The 17,551-nt window shown below is 42.1% G+C and overlaps 1 protein-coding gene across 2 annotated transcripts in view; it reads right to left on the bottom strand.

Moving 5' to 3' along the window:
• Window positions 1-10,757, bottom strand: part of LOC120793751 (receptor-type tyrosine-protein phosphatase beta-like) — a 51,406-nt gene extending 40,649 nt beyond the window's left edge. Inside the window, exons 1-4 of one of the 2 annotated variants that reach the window (XM_040134086.1) lie at window positions 10,465-10,757; window positions 7,481-7,882; window positions 4,780-6,023; window positions 1,089-1,368 (exon numbers count right to left, since the gene is read on the bottom strand). In XM_040134086.1, coding sequence (XP_039990020.1) covers window positions 1,089-1,368; window positions 4,780-6,023; window positions 7,481-7,882; window positions 10,465-10,516 — 1,978 coding nt within the window. In that variant the 5' untranslated portion in view covers window positions 10,517-10,757. Of the gene's footprint in view, window positions 1-1,088; window positions 1,369-2,337; window positions 2,921-4,779; window positions 6,024-7,480; window positions 7,883-10,464 lie in introns of those variants that run through there. The other variant, XM_040134087.1, reaches the window with a different exon arrangement.
• Between the last annotated feature and the right edge of the window lie 6,794 nt (window positions 10,758-17,551).

Genomic DNA, 17,551 nt, shown 5'->3' with positions numbered 1-17,551 from the left:
ATGAGAGAATCAAACAAACTAATGCCTGGCTCTACTGGCTCCCCACAGAATCCAGACACACACACACACACACACACACACACACACACACACACACACACACACACACACACACGCACACACACACACACACACACACACACACACACACACACACACACACACACACGCACGCACACACACACACACACACACACGCACACACACACACAAAGGTTGTGTCGGGAAAGTTTAGTTCCCCTACTGTCAGCGTGACTGGATTTTGACTTTTTGAACATGAGTTTACTGTGCCAACGTAACTGAGACCAGGGATTTTAATTTTCACTTGTAGTTACAGCGTGAGTAATTTATATGTCCTCTAACTGAAGGAATAAATGCAGACTGAGTGAAGAAGGAGGACTGAAAGATCCAGAAAAACTACTAAGTGGAGCTTGTGGTGAGAGAAGAATGAACTTTTAGTCCGACACTGAGGACAGGTCTTTAAAGCGGCTTCTACAGTTTCATGACAGCTGGACAAACTCCATCTGCTGATGAAGATCATGTGACTGAAAGCTCCAGAACAGCCACTAAATTGACTGAATTATTTCGTCCGCTGTATTAATGCAAATTTTACAGTGTAAGTGACCAAAGGATATTTTGGATGTTTTGGTTCTGTCCGTTAAAAGATGGAAACGATAATATAAATCGTCGGGACTGTGAATAAAATTATAAAAACTAACAATATCAACATTAATATGTAAATACCAACGTGTGAACAATAAAATACCTCAGCGTTTACACACATGATCTTACGGTAGAACCCGCTGTAGCTGCAACAGTTAAAGGGCCAGTTTGGAGCCAATAATCAAGGTATTTATATTTTCATAGTTATACGAGTTTCATTCAACATCCGTTTTACAGCAGCTGTAGTTCTGGGTCCTTGTCTTATAAACGTTATGCAGACGGGGGGGAAAAATCTGTCCACCATATGCACATAAAGAGTAAAACCAAACAAAACACGAAGAAGAAGAAGACTGATGATGCTGATGATGATGATGATAATATTAATAATGACTCTGAGCAGGTGAGCTCTCCGTGTCGTTTCTTACCTGTGCGCACGAACGCGCTGCTCCTCTCTCCATCTGTCCTGGAAATCACCGTTAACTGGTACAAAGTCCCGGGTTCCAGACCCATGACCTGACAGGTGAAGTCGGTGCCGGTCCCTCCATAGCGTTCACAGTCGGTGGACTCGGCCCGGGAGTCCTCCTCAGTGACCAGGCTGAAGTTACAGGACAAACCGCCGGTGGTTAACGTCACTACGGCTGAGTCTGACCCGGAGGTGATCTCCGTCACGTTCACGGAGCAGCGGGGAACAGCGGAGGTCTGAACCTGAAACAGGAAGTCACGTGGAGACAGGTGAGCGCCGACTCCCCAGCAGTGTCCCCTCCCCCAACAAACCGCGATCCCCCATCCCGCTACCCTCCGCGGTGGGTTTGGCCAGGTTACGGATCGGGTGGGGTTGGGCTCAGGTTAAAGAGTTTTTGGAGGACTCTGGTTTCAGGTTGAGATAAGGGGGAAAAACTTCGAGACAACACCGGCTCCGGGCTGTAGGGGGCGCTCTACAGAGAGCTCTGAAAATGTGTACCCCAGAATAACAAACAAAGAGAAAATAGATAAATCAAATAAATGTATAAATAAATAAATAAATAAAGGAAAAGACCCCCACATCCGACCTCTCAGAGCCGACCCACGGAGCCGTCACACACCCAGCATCCATGACTGACCCCCCCCTCCTCAGTCTACAAAGAGGACTAACATAGAGAAGAGCTCTGTGTTTCCGTCCCAGTAGACCTGAACCCTGCCTCGCTGAGAGACCAGAGATCTGGTGTATAACTGCAAACTTCATTTTCTTCATATCTGTGTGGGACATGTATTGGCTGTGAAAACAAACCTCCCCCTACGACAGTAAAGATGATCCACCTCTTATCCACCTCTGTGAGTTTACGTCTCACAGAGTTGCGTATTGAAAGCATCCGAAGGCCAGTGACCGTCTGGAGACTTGGTTAATGAAGGTGCCATCTGTGTGAGCTGACAAAACCGGGATTGCGGAAGCACGGCACGTTTCTGTTGCAGGTGTTCTGAAGAGCATTACTGTGGAGAATTGCAGCTTTTAACTTCGCTCCGCCGGCAGTTCATCAAAGTTGATGCAAACGCAACCTTGTATCATTCCATTATTTTCTCTCTCTCGCTCTCGGCCTTTGTGCGCCCCCTCAGCACCTTGCGCCCCAAGCGCTGGTCTATTCTGCCGCGACAGACTCTAAAACGCTCTAAAAACCAGGCACAGATCCGGTAACTCACCTCATTCACGCTCCAAAATAAACCGAGTATCAAACATCTTGTGGCGCATCTGAGCATCGCGGCCGCTGATTTAAATCCGTCCGTTCAATTAGCGAGAAGGAAATACGGCATATTCCCAGGTGATCTGACATAACGAGGATGTCAAGTTAGAAAAATGTGTCGGAGTTTCACCAATTATTCACGCGCGCTGCAGTTTGGCACGTCGTGCGTAAAAGTGTCTCCAAAGCGCGCCAGTCCAGACCGTATCCACAGCTACATCCTCCTCCCCACAACCTGCAGCATCACCGCAGCTGGCGGAGTTTAATCCAACGGAGGAGCTGACCGTGTGTTGTGTCAACTCCAGAGGCAGAGTAAAAAGAATCCGAGGCTTCTTTTTCCCGCGTTCTCCCTCCGATCAGACCCTTGTGGCTGATTCCTCCTCACACTCAGATGACACATTTATCGAACTCGCTTCTCTCCGAGGGACCCATCGATCTTTAAACTTTCGCTGGGCTGTGAACGGCGGCAGGCAGGCTCTCTGCGGAGAGACACCCCACCCTGCTTTCCTTCCTGCCCGCATCGGACTTTCTCTGACGACCTTTAGCATCAAACTGAGCTCCATCAGTCAGAGCAGAATCAGCCATTGTTGAGGCTGAATAAGAGTTATCCAATCAGGAAGCAGCCTCATACCCAGCGCCACAAACATGCTCTAATTATAGACAACTTCACATGTGGAGCAAAGAATCTCATCAGAGAGAAACCTCTTATTCATCCAACGTCCTGATTTACATTTTATCTTCACGTGTAGATCAGTCGGTGAGAGAGACTGACCTGAACTTTACTTCAACCAACCTGATTCTCCGGACTTTCCAAAGCACACGTAAGTGCTTCATCATTACAGTTCATTTAGAATGACTGGGTTCAGGTTCACTGCCTCTGTCATGGACACTAACACAAATGCTGCTGATGGACACACAGTTGTTGTGGGTCCAAACCAGTGATTTGTCTTCATGAACTTAACTGCTCCACCACTTTAACACTGATCTCCTTATCAGACTCTATGTTGAGTAAAAAATGTCCTAAAAATAACAGACTGTACAATATACAGGTACTCTCATGATCAGAGCGTCAGCATCAGCCTAAATATGTGTGGGGATGAAATGTAAATTTGTGTATGAAGTAATAAGATGGGAGGTTATGTCCAAGCCAACACCGCCTGAAAAACCTTTTCTGACCTGCTTTAACTTCCCACCTGGCTGCAGAGATGCACAGGTGTGCTCCAGTGGACTGTGACATCACTGTTGGGTGTGGTTGCAGATGTAACTTCTGACCACAGCCATCACTGACGCTGGGTGTGATTAGAGGTGAATAGTAAAGACAGAGAGACGAACGTTAAACCAGAAAAGATGCCTGACAGTTGGTGTAAATGAGGACACTTATAGATTTTATGTTTGAAGTTTTCTGGATATACACATAAATGCTAAGTGTCTGTTTTCCTGTTGCATCCAAGATTGCATGGTTACCCCCCGGAGTATGGCTTTTATGTGTTGCACATGTAAACACCTTATCCTGGTTTTGAGAAGCCAAACGGGAGAGAGCGTGGTGGCTGTACGTTAAAGCCATCATTAGGAGCAGGCAGAGTCAGGTACAGTTACAGGCCTACACTGTCTGTGAGGTTTAACAGCAACAACACAAATGAATAAACAGTGCTCACAAAATTACACAGCTCTTTGGAGGCTTTTAAACCACTGTCCAAGGAAGGTTTGTATCTTCTGATAGCAAAAGCTTCGACGTTTTCTGGGGTTACTTTACTCTTATACATGTTGAATGGCAGTAGATCTCCCGGTTTGGGGCACGTTAGCTGGAGGACTCCAGCAGAAACCAGGATACTGTGGCTGTAAACTCCTGATCCAGGTTTCTGAGAAGTGCCTTGCATACTGTCTTTTATGTCACCCAGGGGGTTTCTGCAGGGATGTTTTGAAGCATGGTTCCTGTTCTCCGCTCACTGCTATTCTTCCTGTACTCCCTCTCTTTTAGCTCTGTTTTGGTCTCCACCAGCTCCTGAGGCAAACATCTGGCTCTTTAGCTGCTAAATGTTCCACTATGTTCACCAGCTGGTCTCTGAGTGAGCCTGTCTGCTGTTTGCTGCTGAGCATGTAGTGGACAGTGGCTTTTTACAGATGTTTCTCTGAAAACATCTGCCTGCTGCAGCTGAAAACGACGCGATGAGAGCGGTGAGAGTGAACCAGAGCAGCAAACAGATACACAATGAGCTGAAACTCACTGGAAAGCTCTGTAAAGCCGAGGGGAGCTGCAGATTCAGCTGATTATTCTCTGGAGGTTCATCGCTACCAGAGACTCCTGAATATTAAAATACTAATTTCACAGTCATCAGAGCTGCTTTAAATAGTAAAACAATAATAGCAAACAGAAACACACATGTAAAGACACAGCAGTACTTACAGGCGTTGTTGTGGTTAATTCTGAAGTCGTGGTCTGAAGTGTAGTTGTTGTCAGCAGAGGACTAGTGGTTGCTGTTGGTGTTGTAGCTGCAGGAGTGGTCGTACTGGCTGTGGTGGTGGTTGGAGTGGTGGTTGGTGTGGTTTGGACGGTGGTTGTCATGGCTTTGGTGGTAGTGGGGGTTGTTGCGGTCCATGTGGTTGTTGCGGATGTAGGGGTTGCGGTGGATGTAGTTGGGGTAGCAGGTGTGGTTACAGGCGTGGTTGTGGCTTTGGTCGTGGTTCTAGGTGTATTTATCGGACTCGTGGGTGGGGCCGTCGGTGCTAGCGTGGTGCTCCCACCTGTAGACATCACCCCAGCTGTTGGAGACATCGATGGAGCAGTTTGAGTGGTGGTGCTCGCTGAGGTCTCTGGATGAACTGTGGAGACTGTCTGCAGCGTCGAGGTTTCTGAAGGTGAAGTTTGTGCAGTGCTGGGTAGGGTTTGAGCCGTGGGTGGTGGTTCTGTCTGTGTGAGAGAAATCAGTTCTGCAGTTGAAGATAGATGAGCAGTGTCAGATGGAGGTGTGGCTGTGGAGGCTGCAGGTGAAATATTGGTTTTTTCCTCAGGGGTTGAATGTGTTGCAGAAGTCTTATGCTGATTTGACTCGGGATCAGAAACAGTAGAAGAACCAACAGTAGCTGTGGATGCAGAGTCAGACGTGTCCTCAGAGGTGAATATGAAATCAGCTTTGCCCCCTGTGGAGGAAACCAGATACACAGCGGTGGTCTCGGTCGACTGCAGCTCGTTTCCGATCGATGAGGAGGTCGCGTTGGAAACTTGTTGGTTTACTGATGACGTCTCGGCTTCGGTCCTGACCTCAGGGACACTTCTAACTGACAAACTCTCTGATGAGTCTGTGGACTGGTCGGTGGTGAACACAGCTGGACTGGATGAGACAATCTCGCTGCTATTTAAAGCTGAGAGTTCTGTGACTGAAGTTGAAACTGAAGGAGTTAAATCTGCTGTTACCGACCTCCTGGTGCGAAGGTTGGTGACATCGTCCACATACGTTGAAGCTCTGTTAGTTATTGAACTGTGGACCTGTGAGGTGGTGACCTGTCTGGAGATTCGGTGGGTTTTTACTGTATTTGATAATTGTTCATTAATCACAGTTATTGCGGGACTTTTGAAGGTGTAGACGGGGCTGCTGAGTCCCAGAGGTTTATGTGTGGATGAATAAAAGATGGTGGAAAGGGCAGTTGTGTCTGAAAATGAAGGAGAAAAGAGCGCGAGAGAAATGTCAGTGAGAACATTTTAAAAAACCACACGAGGAAATGTATGGTCACGTGAAATTCAAGTTTCCGAAACATGTTGATCTTTGTTCTACAGGTTTTGCTGCAGTTTTCACCTCTACACATGCATGTTTCCCTAAGAAATATTTCCCTTTCCAAATGTTTACAGTAAAATATATGCATCTTTTTTCAAACTCATAGACACATTTCAGAATATAACTAAATGGTTTTTTTTTGTTTTTAGTTCTGTCAGGGGATAATGCTTTACATTTGTCTGCTGTTATTCTATATTTATACTTTGCTCTTCTCTTCTTTTCAATACCCACGGAGTTCTCCTCTGTCTGTGGCTCTCAGCTCTGAGCCTATTGGTTCCCACGGAAGACGTAAATCCTTTAAAACACCTTATCATAACACAACGACGTCTGGAGAATTAAATCATTGCAGAGCACAAATTATTAAATCATCTGCATAAATTAATTTTTTTTCTCTCGCCATCACATTCAGATCCAAATATCCAACTAAAAATGTCCTGGTTGATTTATGGTGTCAATAAAAAGAACAGAGCTTGGTTTGATGTATTGCTATGTATTGGATTTGAGTGGACAGCTGAGCTCACTGAGCCCCTGTTAAACGTTGCCTCTGATCGTGGCTCTGACAGGAAGAACTGCTGACGTTTTTCCTGCCTGACTGAGTGAACAACAGACACCAGTAACAATGTGAGGAAAGTCAGTATCAGGAGAGTTGTTCAGAGACCAGTTCTCATTCTGCAAACATCCTACTGAGAGATGCTGATGCTCAACAGGTACAATCCGTAGTTTAGCATGTTAGCAATGTTAACATTAGTTAACTAGCAAAAAACACAAAGTCAAGCTGAGGCTGACGGGAATGTCGTTAGCAGTGTTGACAACTTTTTTCAGTATTTTACGGACAACATAAAGTTGCTTGAAAAGTCGACAGAATACGTCAAGCACGAATCAGCACATCTGTGACGTCTTAATGTAACTATTCACATAAATGCAAGATTTTAAAATGGATTTATCACGAGACGTGATTATCCCTCAAACTGCTGTCATCTGTCGTCCAATGATATTTTAATGACTTGAATGCGTAAAGTAACTGCAGCTGTCAGGTAATTGTAGAGCAGTAAATAGAACAATACTTCCCTCTGAAATGTGGTGGAGTCGAAGTATAAAGATGTATAAAACATCCTGACCTGCAGTTGTTTAACTTCTGTGTACTCCAGGCCATGCCAGTACACTGTGACATCACTATTGGGTGTGGTTACAGGTTCAAGACTTCTGACCACACCCTGGTGTCACATTAAAGTTCAAATTTAGATTATAAATTTAAAAAATAAAAATCCTTTGTAGTTCAGGTTTGTCTTTGTTCTGATATGAAGTCAAACCTGTACCGATCCCTCCTGAACTCACCTGTCTCAGGGCATAAAGACGTTATCAGCTGATTCCCTCCTGAGTCCACATCGTACTTCCTCCACTCCGAAGTCTGCAGGTTCCCTCCGACCACCACCCTCGACCCCAGTTTCTTCAAGTACATGTGTGTCTCAGCCAATCCGAGCGCTCCCTCGGTGTCGTAGCAGCTCCACGCCGGCGCTCTGCTGCAGTCGCGGAGTTTGGCGAGGCGGGTGTGGAGCGGCAGGTGAGGGCTGGGGTCGGCCCAGAGACACGTGGAGGACCGAGTGTGGATCAGTCTGGCCCCACCTGTCCACGCCCACTGATGGGTGGGGTTATTGACATCACACCGTCCCAGGATGATGACCTGACCTTGGGTAATTAGACACAACCTCCTGGGGGTCAGCATGATGAGGAAACCAGCTGAGGAGAGTTCACATCAACACAAAGGTGTCAGTCGTGAAAGCTGCTGCTGCTCTCCTCTCTGAGCTGGGAGACTCAACTTCAGCCGGACAGTTGCTGTTAAACTGAAACAATGAGCTGAAAGAGGCTACGGTGCTTTGTGGCGCTGACAGGAGCTGCAGAGTCGGCTTCCATAAAATGTCAGTTCAACCAAATCTAAGCATGCTGGGAGCCGCGGGTTTCAGATTTCAGATTCTGCCATTTTTGCTGTCCCCCCTTTTATAAGGAGGTGAAGGGAATTTTATCAATAGATTAAAAAATGGGATTTGAAAAACTCAACAGCAATTTGTCCTAGAACTACTGTCTACTGAAGAGACAGTCCCTTTAAAACCGGGTGACATCTGCTGGTTATCAAGAAGAACCAGGACATTGATTTTGCAGAAAGAAATCTTTTTGCTGTTGTTTTTCAAAAATCATATTTAAAGGCTTTGAGCGGCTTCCCTCCAGTGTGCTGGGTCGATGGCACACTGGAGCAGAAGTCTGAAAAGCTCAGCACACAAACTCTCAGCTAAAATCAGGAGTCGGCGATGAACAGTCTGTCCCTTTAAATCACTGATCAGAGTCTGGCTAATATAGATCCTAATTTGTATTTTCACAAACAAGTAGAACTGCAGGACTTAAACAATCCTTGAAACGACAGGTCTGAGAGGTTCAGTAGCCCCTTCAATAAAACGTCCCTCCTGACCAGATGGTGACCACTTCCCACTCTGTGATCAACCATGTGTGCACTTTCACACAGTCACTTTTCACAACTGAGACTGACCGCATTGTTGTTCTCTTCTTAGAAATAAGTCCTATAAATCTTTCCGATCACATGGCGAGAAAGAGCCAAATTTAACTTTGTATGATGAGAAGACGGTGAACCTGTAGCTTCAGTTCTGCCGTATGAGAGGTCAGCGGTCAGTCTACAAATCATATTTGTTTGTATGGAGCACCTGAGCCAGTGACTCCGAGTCTATTTCTAATTTTGTTATAACTTTAGACAATATGCAAGAATATGATAGTCATCGTTATGTCTACGCTGTGATATAGAGCATTCTACCCTTCCTGAAGTCTACTGATCTGTGGGTGTGGTGTTTTGTTAAAAACACGTACACACTGAGCTCAGGGGAGAAGTGTTTGGAAACCCCACAACCAAACAAGTACTTTTATAGAGTCTCAGTCAGTCTGACTAATCTAATGACTAGTCGACATTTAGGACCATTTATCTGACAGCTACAGTAACTGGTAAATTTACAAATTAAGATTTTAAAATATAATATTTTGTTACGTAGTAAACTACCCAATAGTATTTACAAGTATAGCTGAAACAATTCACAGTAAATAAATTGGGAACTAGTTCAATATTTGTTTAAATAATTTCTCAAGTACAAATACCAAAGCTGAGGATTTGCTGCTTTTCCTTTTTATTACTTTAAAAGATATTATTGTTTTCACATTGCTTGTTTTGTCCAACTGTTGGTTTTGAAGGTTTCACTTTGGACTCTGGGTAACTGTGACAACATTTCTCACTATTTTCCGAAATTTACAAACCAAAAAATCAGTCGATTAATTGAGAAAATAATCAGCAGATTGATCCATAATGAAAATAAGCATTAGTTGCAGTCTGATATGAAATAGTTGAAAATTAGCTCCATCCAACAGTGAAAACCTGCTTCATCATGAGTAATAAAATAATGATGTAAAATATAACAGCACAGCAACACTCAAAGGGGACATTTTACTGCATTAAACACGTTTACTTTTAATACTTTAAGTACATTTTCCAGGTTATACTTAAACACTTTACTTTTACTTTACTAATATTTTCAGTCCCGGACTTTTACTTGTATCACAGTGTATTTACAGTTTAAATTACTGATTACCTGGTACAGGTAACAGTGGTATCAGTAATACTGGGTAAGGAAGCAGAAACACTGGGGCAACAGTCTTAATATTTCAATTAGAATTATATATTTTAAAACATGGGTGGGATGATTCAAATCTAACAGTTTTTTAAAATGGAGTACTTATTATTATCACAGGGGAAGAAAACATGAGGCTCAGCCTGTGAAGAAGGTCGGACCAGCTAAATGTAAGAGCCACATGTAGGTTGACTCTTTCATGATGTACCTGTTGTCGTCTGACTCAGCTGTTCCCTGTTTGTACTGGGTCATTAAAAAAGGTCCTAACAGAGTATTTCAGCTCTGGGTCCCCCTCAGTGTAAAATCTTTACCCCCATGCTTCCTGTACTTCTTCTCTTGAGCCTACAGCGTACAGTCCAAGTATTTCTCTGGTATCCTGTGTACTGAGTATTCACACAGTAACTTTTGGGCTGTAATCTCAAGTGGTACTCAGGACTCTTACAGGATTTGAATGAAAAAGATTTTTGAAATGAGTCTGAGGATATTTGTAGTTTGATCTATCACACACAGTACATGTCAGAACGATTGTGTCTCTGTACACGGACTGTAGTTTCCTCAGTCTTCAGCTCCTCTGAAACCGTCCTTATCCTGATCACAAACACCACCACATCATCCCTGCAGTATTAGGACTGTACTTACACACACAGCTGAACCTCAGAAGTAGAAATAAAACCAAAATCCAGGCGTCCATGGTTCTCTGCTGCTGTTCTTATGCGTCCTCCAGCTTCAGATGAGCAGAATAGAAGTGTTGAAGGGAAGTGCGTCTTTGTGGGGAGGAAAAAGTCAGTGAGCAGTGCTTCCTTCTATTCAATTGTTCTGGAGGTTTCGTAGTGAAGGAGTTCTCGGTGACCGACGTGGAAATGCTTGTCTGTTGGAAATACCCATCCCAGATGTTCAGTTGTTCTAATAAACCTGAAGAAGAAAATACCGAAGCAGGAGGAGGAGGAGCACGAGGGGCACGAGGAGGTGTAAACAGCTACTCAGATCAGTAATGAAGAGTTAATAAACTTCATCCAAAATTAACACAGAGAAGAAGAAATGATCTCATGTCTTGTTTTATTGAGATTTAGTTTAAAATCAAGTTTAAACAAACGTTGTTCAGACCCACACTCAGTGTAAATGAAGCAACACAGATCAATGTCCGATACTCTGGTTATTAACAAACCATAGCCAGTTCATTTATTTCCATAAACGGATGGAAAGTCTGGCCAGTAAGCAAATCAAAAACAATAATTACCGTATTCTTCTTAATGCATTTATGTGCTAACTTTTTCAATAATACATATGTACAAACAGTTCAAGGTTCTTGCCAAAAACAGAGAGCAAACAGACTGTCTGAGAGTTCGGACCAGAGACACTGAAGAATATATCTACCGCTGAAACAGTCGTCTTATTCACTGAACTGTTACAGTCCAAACTCAAAATGGTGGCTCATAGGTTATCATGTTATTGTTTTGTTTTTTTCTCATTTCTTTTTATTCCCAATGATTTTTCAGGATAGTTTTGTCAAATAAAACTCAAGGTGTTGAAAAGCTCCAGTTCTGTTTGTTTCTTGATTCGGCAGCGGGGACGGGAGAGCAGGTGCTTCTGTGGAAGTAAAAACAAAAAACTGTTCACGTTAATCAAATACTTGACAAAATAAAATCTAAAAAGCAAAGCAACATGTCTCAAGAATCCACTTCGCTTCAGTACAATGTTGAAATAAAACCACAAACAAACCAAATAGTGGTGATGTAGAATTCTTTCTCAGAGAAATCACATTTATATCTTACTAATTTGCAACAGAAAATATGTTGTAAAGGAAACGTAATGCAGCCTGGATCGTGTTTTCTGTCAGTGTAATGATGGAATGTTGTTAATTTACCTATTGGACAAGTTGCAGATATGTTGATATTGAACACATCAGTAAAATGTCCCCAGACATGTTTCATTAGTTTTCTGCCAAAATACTTGATTTTGAAATATCTCCAGCATTATGAAACTGGTTTACGGTTCTGTTTAGACTCCCACATCACTTGGTTCAAGCTCAGGAAAGATCTCGGTCTGGTTTAATAGAAAAAAGTTCACTGTGACTTCAGACACAACCTGTTTTATTCACATTGAACCGAAACCACCATCTTTCCCGAACCTTAAATAATGAAGGCTGTTTGGTTCATAACTGTAGCTTCGATCGCCCATGAAAGGGTCGCGTCTGAACATAATCCAGGCAGAAATTACATTTGACGCCACAACGTAACTGAGAAAACAAATAAGTGATCTGCACTGGCTTCATAAAACAATCAAACCCCTTCACTTTTTACACACTTTGTGTTTAAGATTTAATTGTAAATGAATAAAAATACAATTTCTGCCCATCAATCTACACTCAATGACCCATAATGAAAAAGTGAGAACATGCTTTTAGAAATTTGTGCACATTTATTAAAAATCTCAAACTGAAATCTCTCATTTATAAAAGTATTCAGACCCTTTGCTTTGCTTCCAAACTGTGGTCGAGGGCATCCTTATCCTCGAGATGTAACTAGAACTCAGAGTCCACCTGCGGCAAATTGAACTGATTGGACATAGTTTAAAAAGGCACAAACCTGTTTATATAAGGTCCCACAGTTCACAATCAATGTTAGGAAAAAAAACCAAGACATCAAGTCCAAGGAACTGTCTGTAGACCTCCACTATAAAGCCGTGGCGAGGCAGAGATCAGAGAGAGGGTCTGACTACTTTCTGAAGCCATTGTACGTCTAAATGTAATGTGTAGGTGAAAGCGTTGCAGAGGTCGGGGTTCACGTCCTCAGTCGTACCTTTTGTTGGTTAACATACTAAAACACCTTGGTTCAAGTTCAGGAAAGGTGCTGGATTAGTTTCAGTCATGAAAAGTCAACACGTCCTGTCTCGTGCTTCAAGTCAGGGTTGACTTTTTCAGTGTTTAACATAAAGACTCCATCTTTCCTGACCCTGAGCCCAGAGCTGGGAGAGTCTAAACAGAAACTGGACTGTCAGTCTCTTCTGAGAGCAGTGAACGTCTCTATCCTCTACCTGTGCAAATAAGGAACTGTACAACACACAGCATTTTAAAATCAAACTTAAACTCACTTAAACTAGAAACTGATGTTTCTATAGATGAACTTGTTTTATACGTCTGCTTGTATTGTTAGTTTCAGATTGTTGTGTTTTTCTATCTTGTTTTCATTGTAACTTTATTTGGCAGAAAATGCTTCGTATCATTTGTCTGATGTAGTCATGTCGGGACTGTTCGCTAACCCCGGCACTTGTACACTGACTTGGATGTCGGCGTCAGTGTTGATTAAACCCTATAACACAAACCATGAAACAGTTTCATCATGCTGTAGTCACTGCCAGCTGAAAACAAATAAACTATGTTGTCAGTGCACATTTTACTGAGATTTTCAGTAGCAGCAGTTTGTGATTTGTTAGGAACAACATTTCTTCATTAGGTTGGAGAAAAACATGAACAATCAGCATCATGCTTTTTGTTTGCTGCTGTAGATTAGTTGCATAAAAACATAATAGGAGACGGGGTTGGTCTTGCTCTGCCGAACCAGCAGCAATGATGTTCCTCTTTATTTCCTTTTTATATACAGTCCGACAAAACTAGCCCCGACCAACAGCAGCTGCTGCACAACCCACACGTAGTCACTAAGTCAATGAGTTTCCTGCACAAGCTTTCCATGATGACTGAATGAATGAGTGAATGAGTGAATGAACGAACCGCTGTACCGTTTCCCTTCCTGCAGTGCCACCACCAGACCTCAGAGGAAATTTGTACGATACATTTCACTGAGCTCATTCATGCTCCTCCGATGATAAACACTCCAAACCAAAATGTCACAACATTCAGTATGTGGTCATATGTATCTGCTGTGCTCAGCTCTCTGGATTTTAACTTTTGTTTTCAGACTTGCCAGGTAAATTATGATTAAATCTTCTCTTGCAGGATCATTATGGCCCGCTGAGAATACTTTAGTTTCATGTCAGTTCTTGCATCTGATGTTGAGTTATTGTAAATTTTGCACGTAAAGAAAAAAAGATAGAGAATCACCTTTGTGATTAAACTCACATCCTCTCCCTCTTCCTGCTGTTATCTTTAGTTGTACTGCTCCTTTAGTAGGACAGGGTGCTAAATCACTCCCACCCTCTCCCCTCCTCCGTCTGACATCCTGTCCTGCCAGGAAGAAGTGGAGGAAGAGGAGAGCGGAACATCTCCTCCACCCTCCGCATCCTGACTCTAACCTTCACGCAGAACTGAAACACGGCAACCTGGACCTTCACTGGGACTCTTAAACTTCACTGTTACGTCTGTTTGGATTTAGTGTGTTTGTGTGTGTGTGTGTTTCTTTTTTTAATCATATAATCATATTCACAATCTTGCCTGCTTTTTTTCCCATATTGTCAGTTATATCTACAGTATATGGCTTATAGATAATTTGAGAAAAAAAAACAAACTAGAAAAAAAATGTGAATAATACAAAAGGTGGTAGTATGAGCGTTTGTACATGAACAAAGACGTAAGATGAGGTGGGAAGACGAAGATAAAGGTGTGACTTAGAATATGTAGAGGGATTCAGATCACTGTACTATAACCATGACAGGGCTCCACCAAGGAGTACGTTATTTCTTCAATCTGGTAAATGTAACAGACCTTCTCATATATTGTATGTTGGGGGTCAGGATTCAGCCTCTTTACTGTGATGCATCTAATAGCTGCTGTTGGCATTATCTGTAAAAGGTCTAATTTCCTAGCTCCTCCATCACTGCCAATTTGTGAACCACAGTTTCTCCAACATTTATTTCAGTGTGTTGGTCTTATTTTAGCCACTATTTCTGGTGTCTGAAAAAATCTCATAATTACCTTCCATTTGAATTCCCTCATGTGTTTGAACTGGGTACTAGATAGCATTTTTCTTCCCACATGTCCTGTGGTATGTCTGTACTAATTTCAGTTTCCCATCTCCCTTTTATCTGTAATTTATTATTGAAATTAAAACCTAAAAATACTTGGTAAAGATGACAAACAACTTTCTTGTTCCCATTCCCTGTTTGTAAATTAATCAAGAAGTCTTCAGTTGGAGTGGGCTCCAAGACTTTTATTCCATTCTTTATGTTTTGTTAATTAGGTTCCTTAATTGTACACATCTGAAAAAGTCTGTTAAGAATGAATTAAGACTTCATAAATCAAATATTGGTTGCTGCTGAAATTACTTTAGGCAATTCAAATGATAGTTTTATTTTCCACCAAATATTGTGTGTAAAATATAGTGTAACTTTAGTCCGTCCACCCATTTGAGTTTCTCTTAAGGGTACGTGTAGGAAAGGCCAGGTCTGTAAGGGCCCTCCATGTGGTTTAGATAGCTGCAGTGTTTTTAATTTAATTCTAGGTCGCTTCCCTTGCCATATAAATTTTGGGATGAGCCTGTCCAATTCATTAAATGTCGATTTAGGGATATCAACTTGTAACATCTGAAATGAACAGAGGGGGATATAAATACCAAGATATTTTAGTGCCGTCTATATGCCATTTAAACCCACTCTGTAGTTTGTGGAATTCCAACACGTATATCCATGGCTATTGTTTTGTCCACATTAACTCTGTAGCCTGAGACGTACCCATATGTGGAAATAAATTCCTTTAAATGTGAGATTGTTGTTGTGAATTCAGCCGGATATAAAAGCAGATCATCTGCGTACAATGATAATAAATTACGAACAACATAAACTGTCAGTCCCTTTATGTTATTTTCATCTCTGATAAGCTGTGCTCGTGGTTCAATACTTCTATTGAACATCAGGGGCAATAAAGAGTAACCCCTTCATCTTAAAGGTAGCTTTTGGAGTTTAGGGTTTGTAGCCACTTTATGAAATCGGGGCCAAATTGGAATCATTTCAATATTTGGAATATTTGGAAGTATTGCCAGGATACTCGATCGACTAGCGTCCGGGAGTCTGGGGGCTTCCTCCTCCTTTACTTTTATTTAATAATGTTCTGATATTGTCCCCATAATACAATCTCATAATAAACCCGGTCTGATCAGATGAATCATTTTTGTGATAGTTTTATTGACGCATTTCACTATAATGGCGGTGATATGGGCCTGTACGATTGGCATATGGTGGAGTCTTTGCCTGCCTTATGTATTACAACTACTATCGTCTCCCTCCAGGAGGGGAACATGGTTCCAGATTGGTGTGTGTGTGTTTAATTAGTTTAACTGTGGTCAAGATACTTGCTAATGATGAGCTTTGTTTTAAATGGATCTAAATGTCCGACCATTAGTGAAAGAATGTCAAAGAAATCACTAATTAAACAGAATGTTTAATTAGAGCAGGTAACTTCATTTTCCAGTCCCACATTAACAGACATTAAATCAGCTTCCAACTGATGACGTACAGAGCAGAGCAGCTGAAAGACAGACAGAATAAAAAACATTTTTAAATGATTAATACAAGTTAGGCTGACAGCTCCTTGCCAGGTAATCCCACTACTTTTTAGTGTTCATTAGTCAAAACCTAACTACATCTGACATGAATTGATCTTGTATAAAACAGACCTGAGTGTGGACGAAGAACATTTTCTCTCCTCTTTAAAAGCAGTTTGGTTTTAAAGCCTCTTTCTTTCCTAAAACAACACACTGAGAAGAAACAGGTAAATGATATGACTGGATCAAATCAGTGGTAGAAAGTAACTAAGTAAATTTACTCAAGTACTTTAGTTAAGTACAAGTTTGAGGTACTTGTACTTCACTTGAGTATTTCCATTTATACTCATACTCCACCACATTTAAAAGAGAACCATTGTGCTTATCCTGCACTACATTTATCTGATTGGCTTTTACACACAAAAAGTGATTCGTTTATAAAATACAATGCACTGATTAAACTACATAAAGTGCTACATAAACATCCATGCAATGGTTATTTAAATTCAACAATGTAATTATAATTATGTAACAGAGACCCCTCTCATTCTACGCATAATGAGTACTTTTACTTTTGATACTACCTATGTACTTTTACTTAAGTGAAGGATCTGAGTACATCCTCCACCATTGTAACTACACACAAACACATCTGGGTTACACTGAATATGATCCACGAACGTTATGAACAAATAATCCACCTGACAACATCTGAAATTCCGACTTGACAAACATATACAGTCTTATTAATCGAGGCTCGTTGATCAGCTGTCCTATATTCCAGGTCCTTGCGTCCCAGGCCCCCTTCACTCTGCCTGCTTGGTGATTTAACAACCACCACTGTAAACCCACACGATGAAAGCTTCCCTCTTAACTCGCTCACAGAGGCGGAGAAAATGGCTTCATTGGAACCCAGAGCTGAACTCAGGGCTGAGCAGTGGCTCAGTTAACTGTCCCAGACATACACTCAAACCACAGCATTTGGCTACCACTTAACAAACTTCCAGGCAGGTCGTGGGTTTGAAAACCAAAGTACTGTAAATGTACTATACACGAATCATCTGTACACAAAGATGCATCAATCAGATCAAAATGATGAAAACAGTAAAACTTCATCTTCGCTGATCTGAAGTTATTTTTCCATAAGCTGCACTGATTCATTTCACGGGGTTTCCCTGATTAATAGTATCGTTCCGCCCCTCCAGCTGTCAGAGCTGAACAACTGTCTGTCTGTCTGTTACTGTCTGTCTCTCTGCTCTCTGTCCTCTGTGTCTCCACATTCACCTTGAGTTTCC

The sequence above is a fragment of the Xiphias gladius genome, chromosome 8, assembly GCF_016859285.1.
Source record: "Xiphias gladius isolate SHS-SW01 ecotype Sanya breed wild chromosome 8, ASM1685928v1, whole genome shotgun sequence".
Classification (NCBI taxonomy): domain Eukaryota; kingdom Metazoa; phylum Chordata; class Actinopteri; order Istiophoriformes; family Xiphiidae; genus Xiphias; species Xiphias gladius.
The sequence above is the reverse complement of the archived record's forward strand: the minus strand, read 5'-3'. Positions and strand labels throughout refer to the sequence as shown.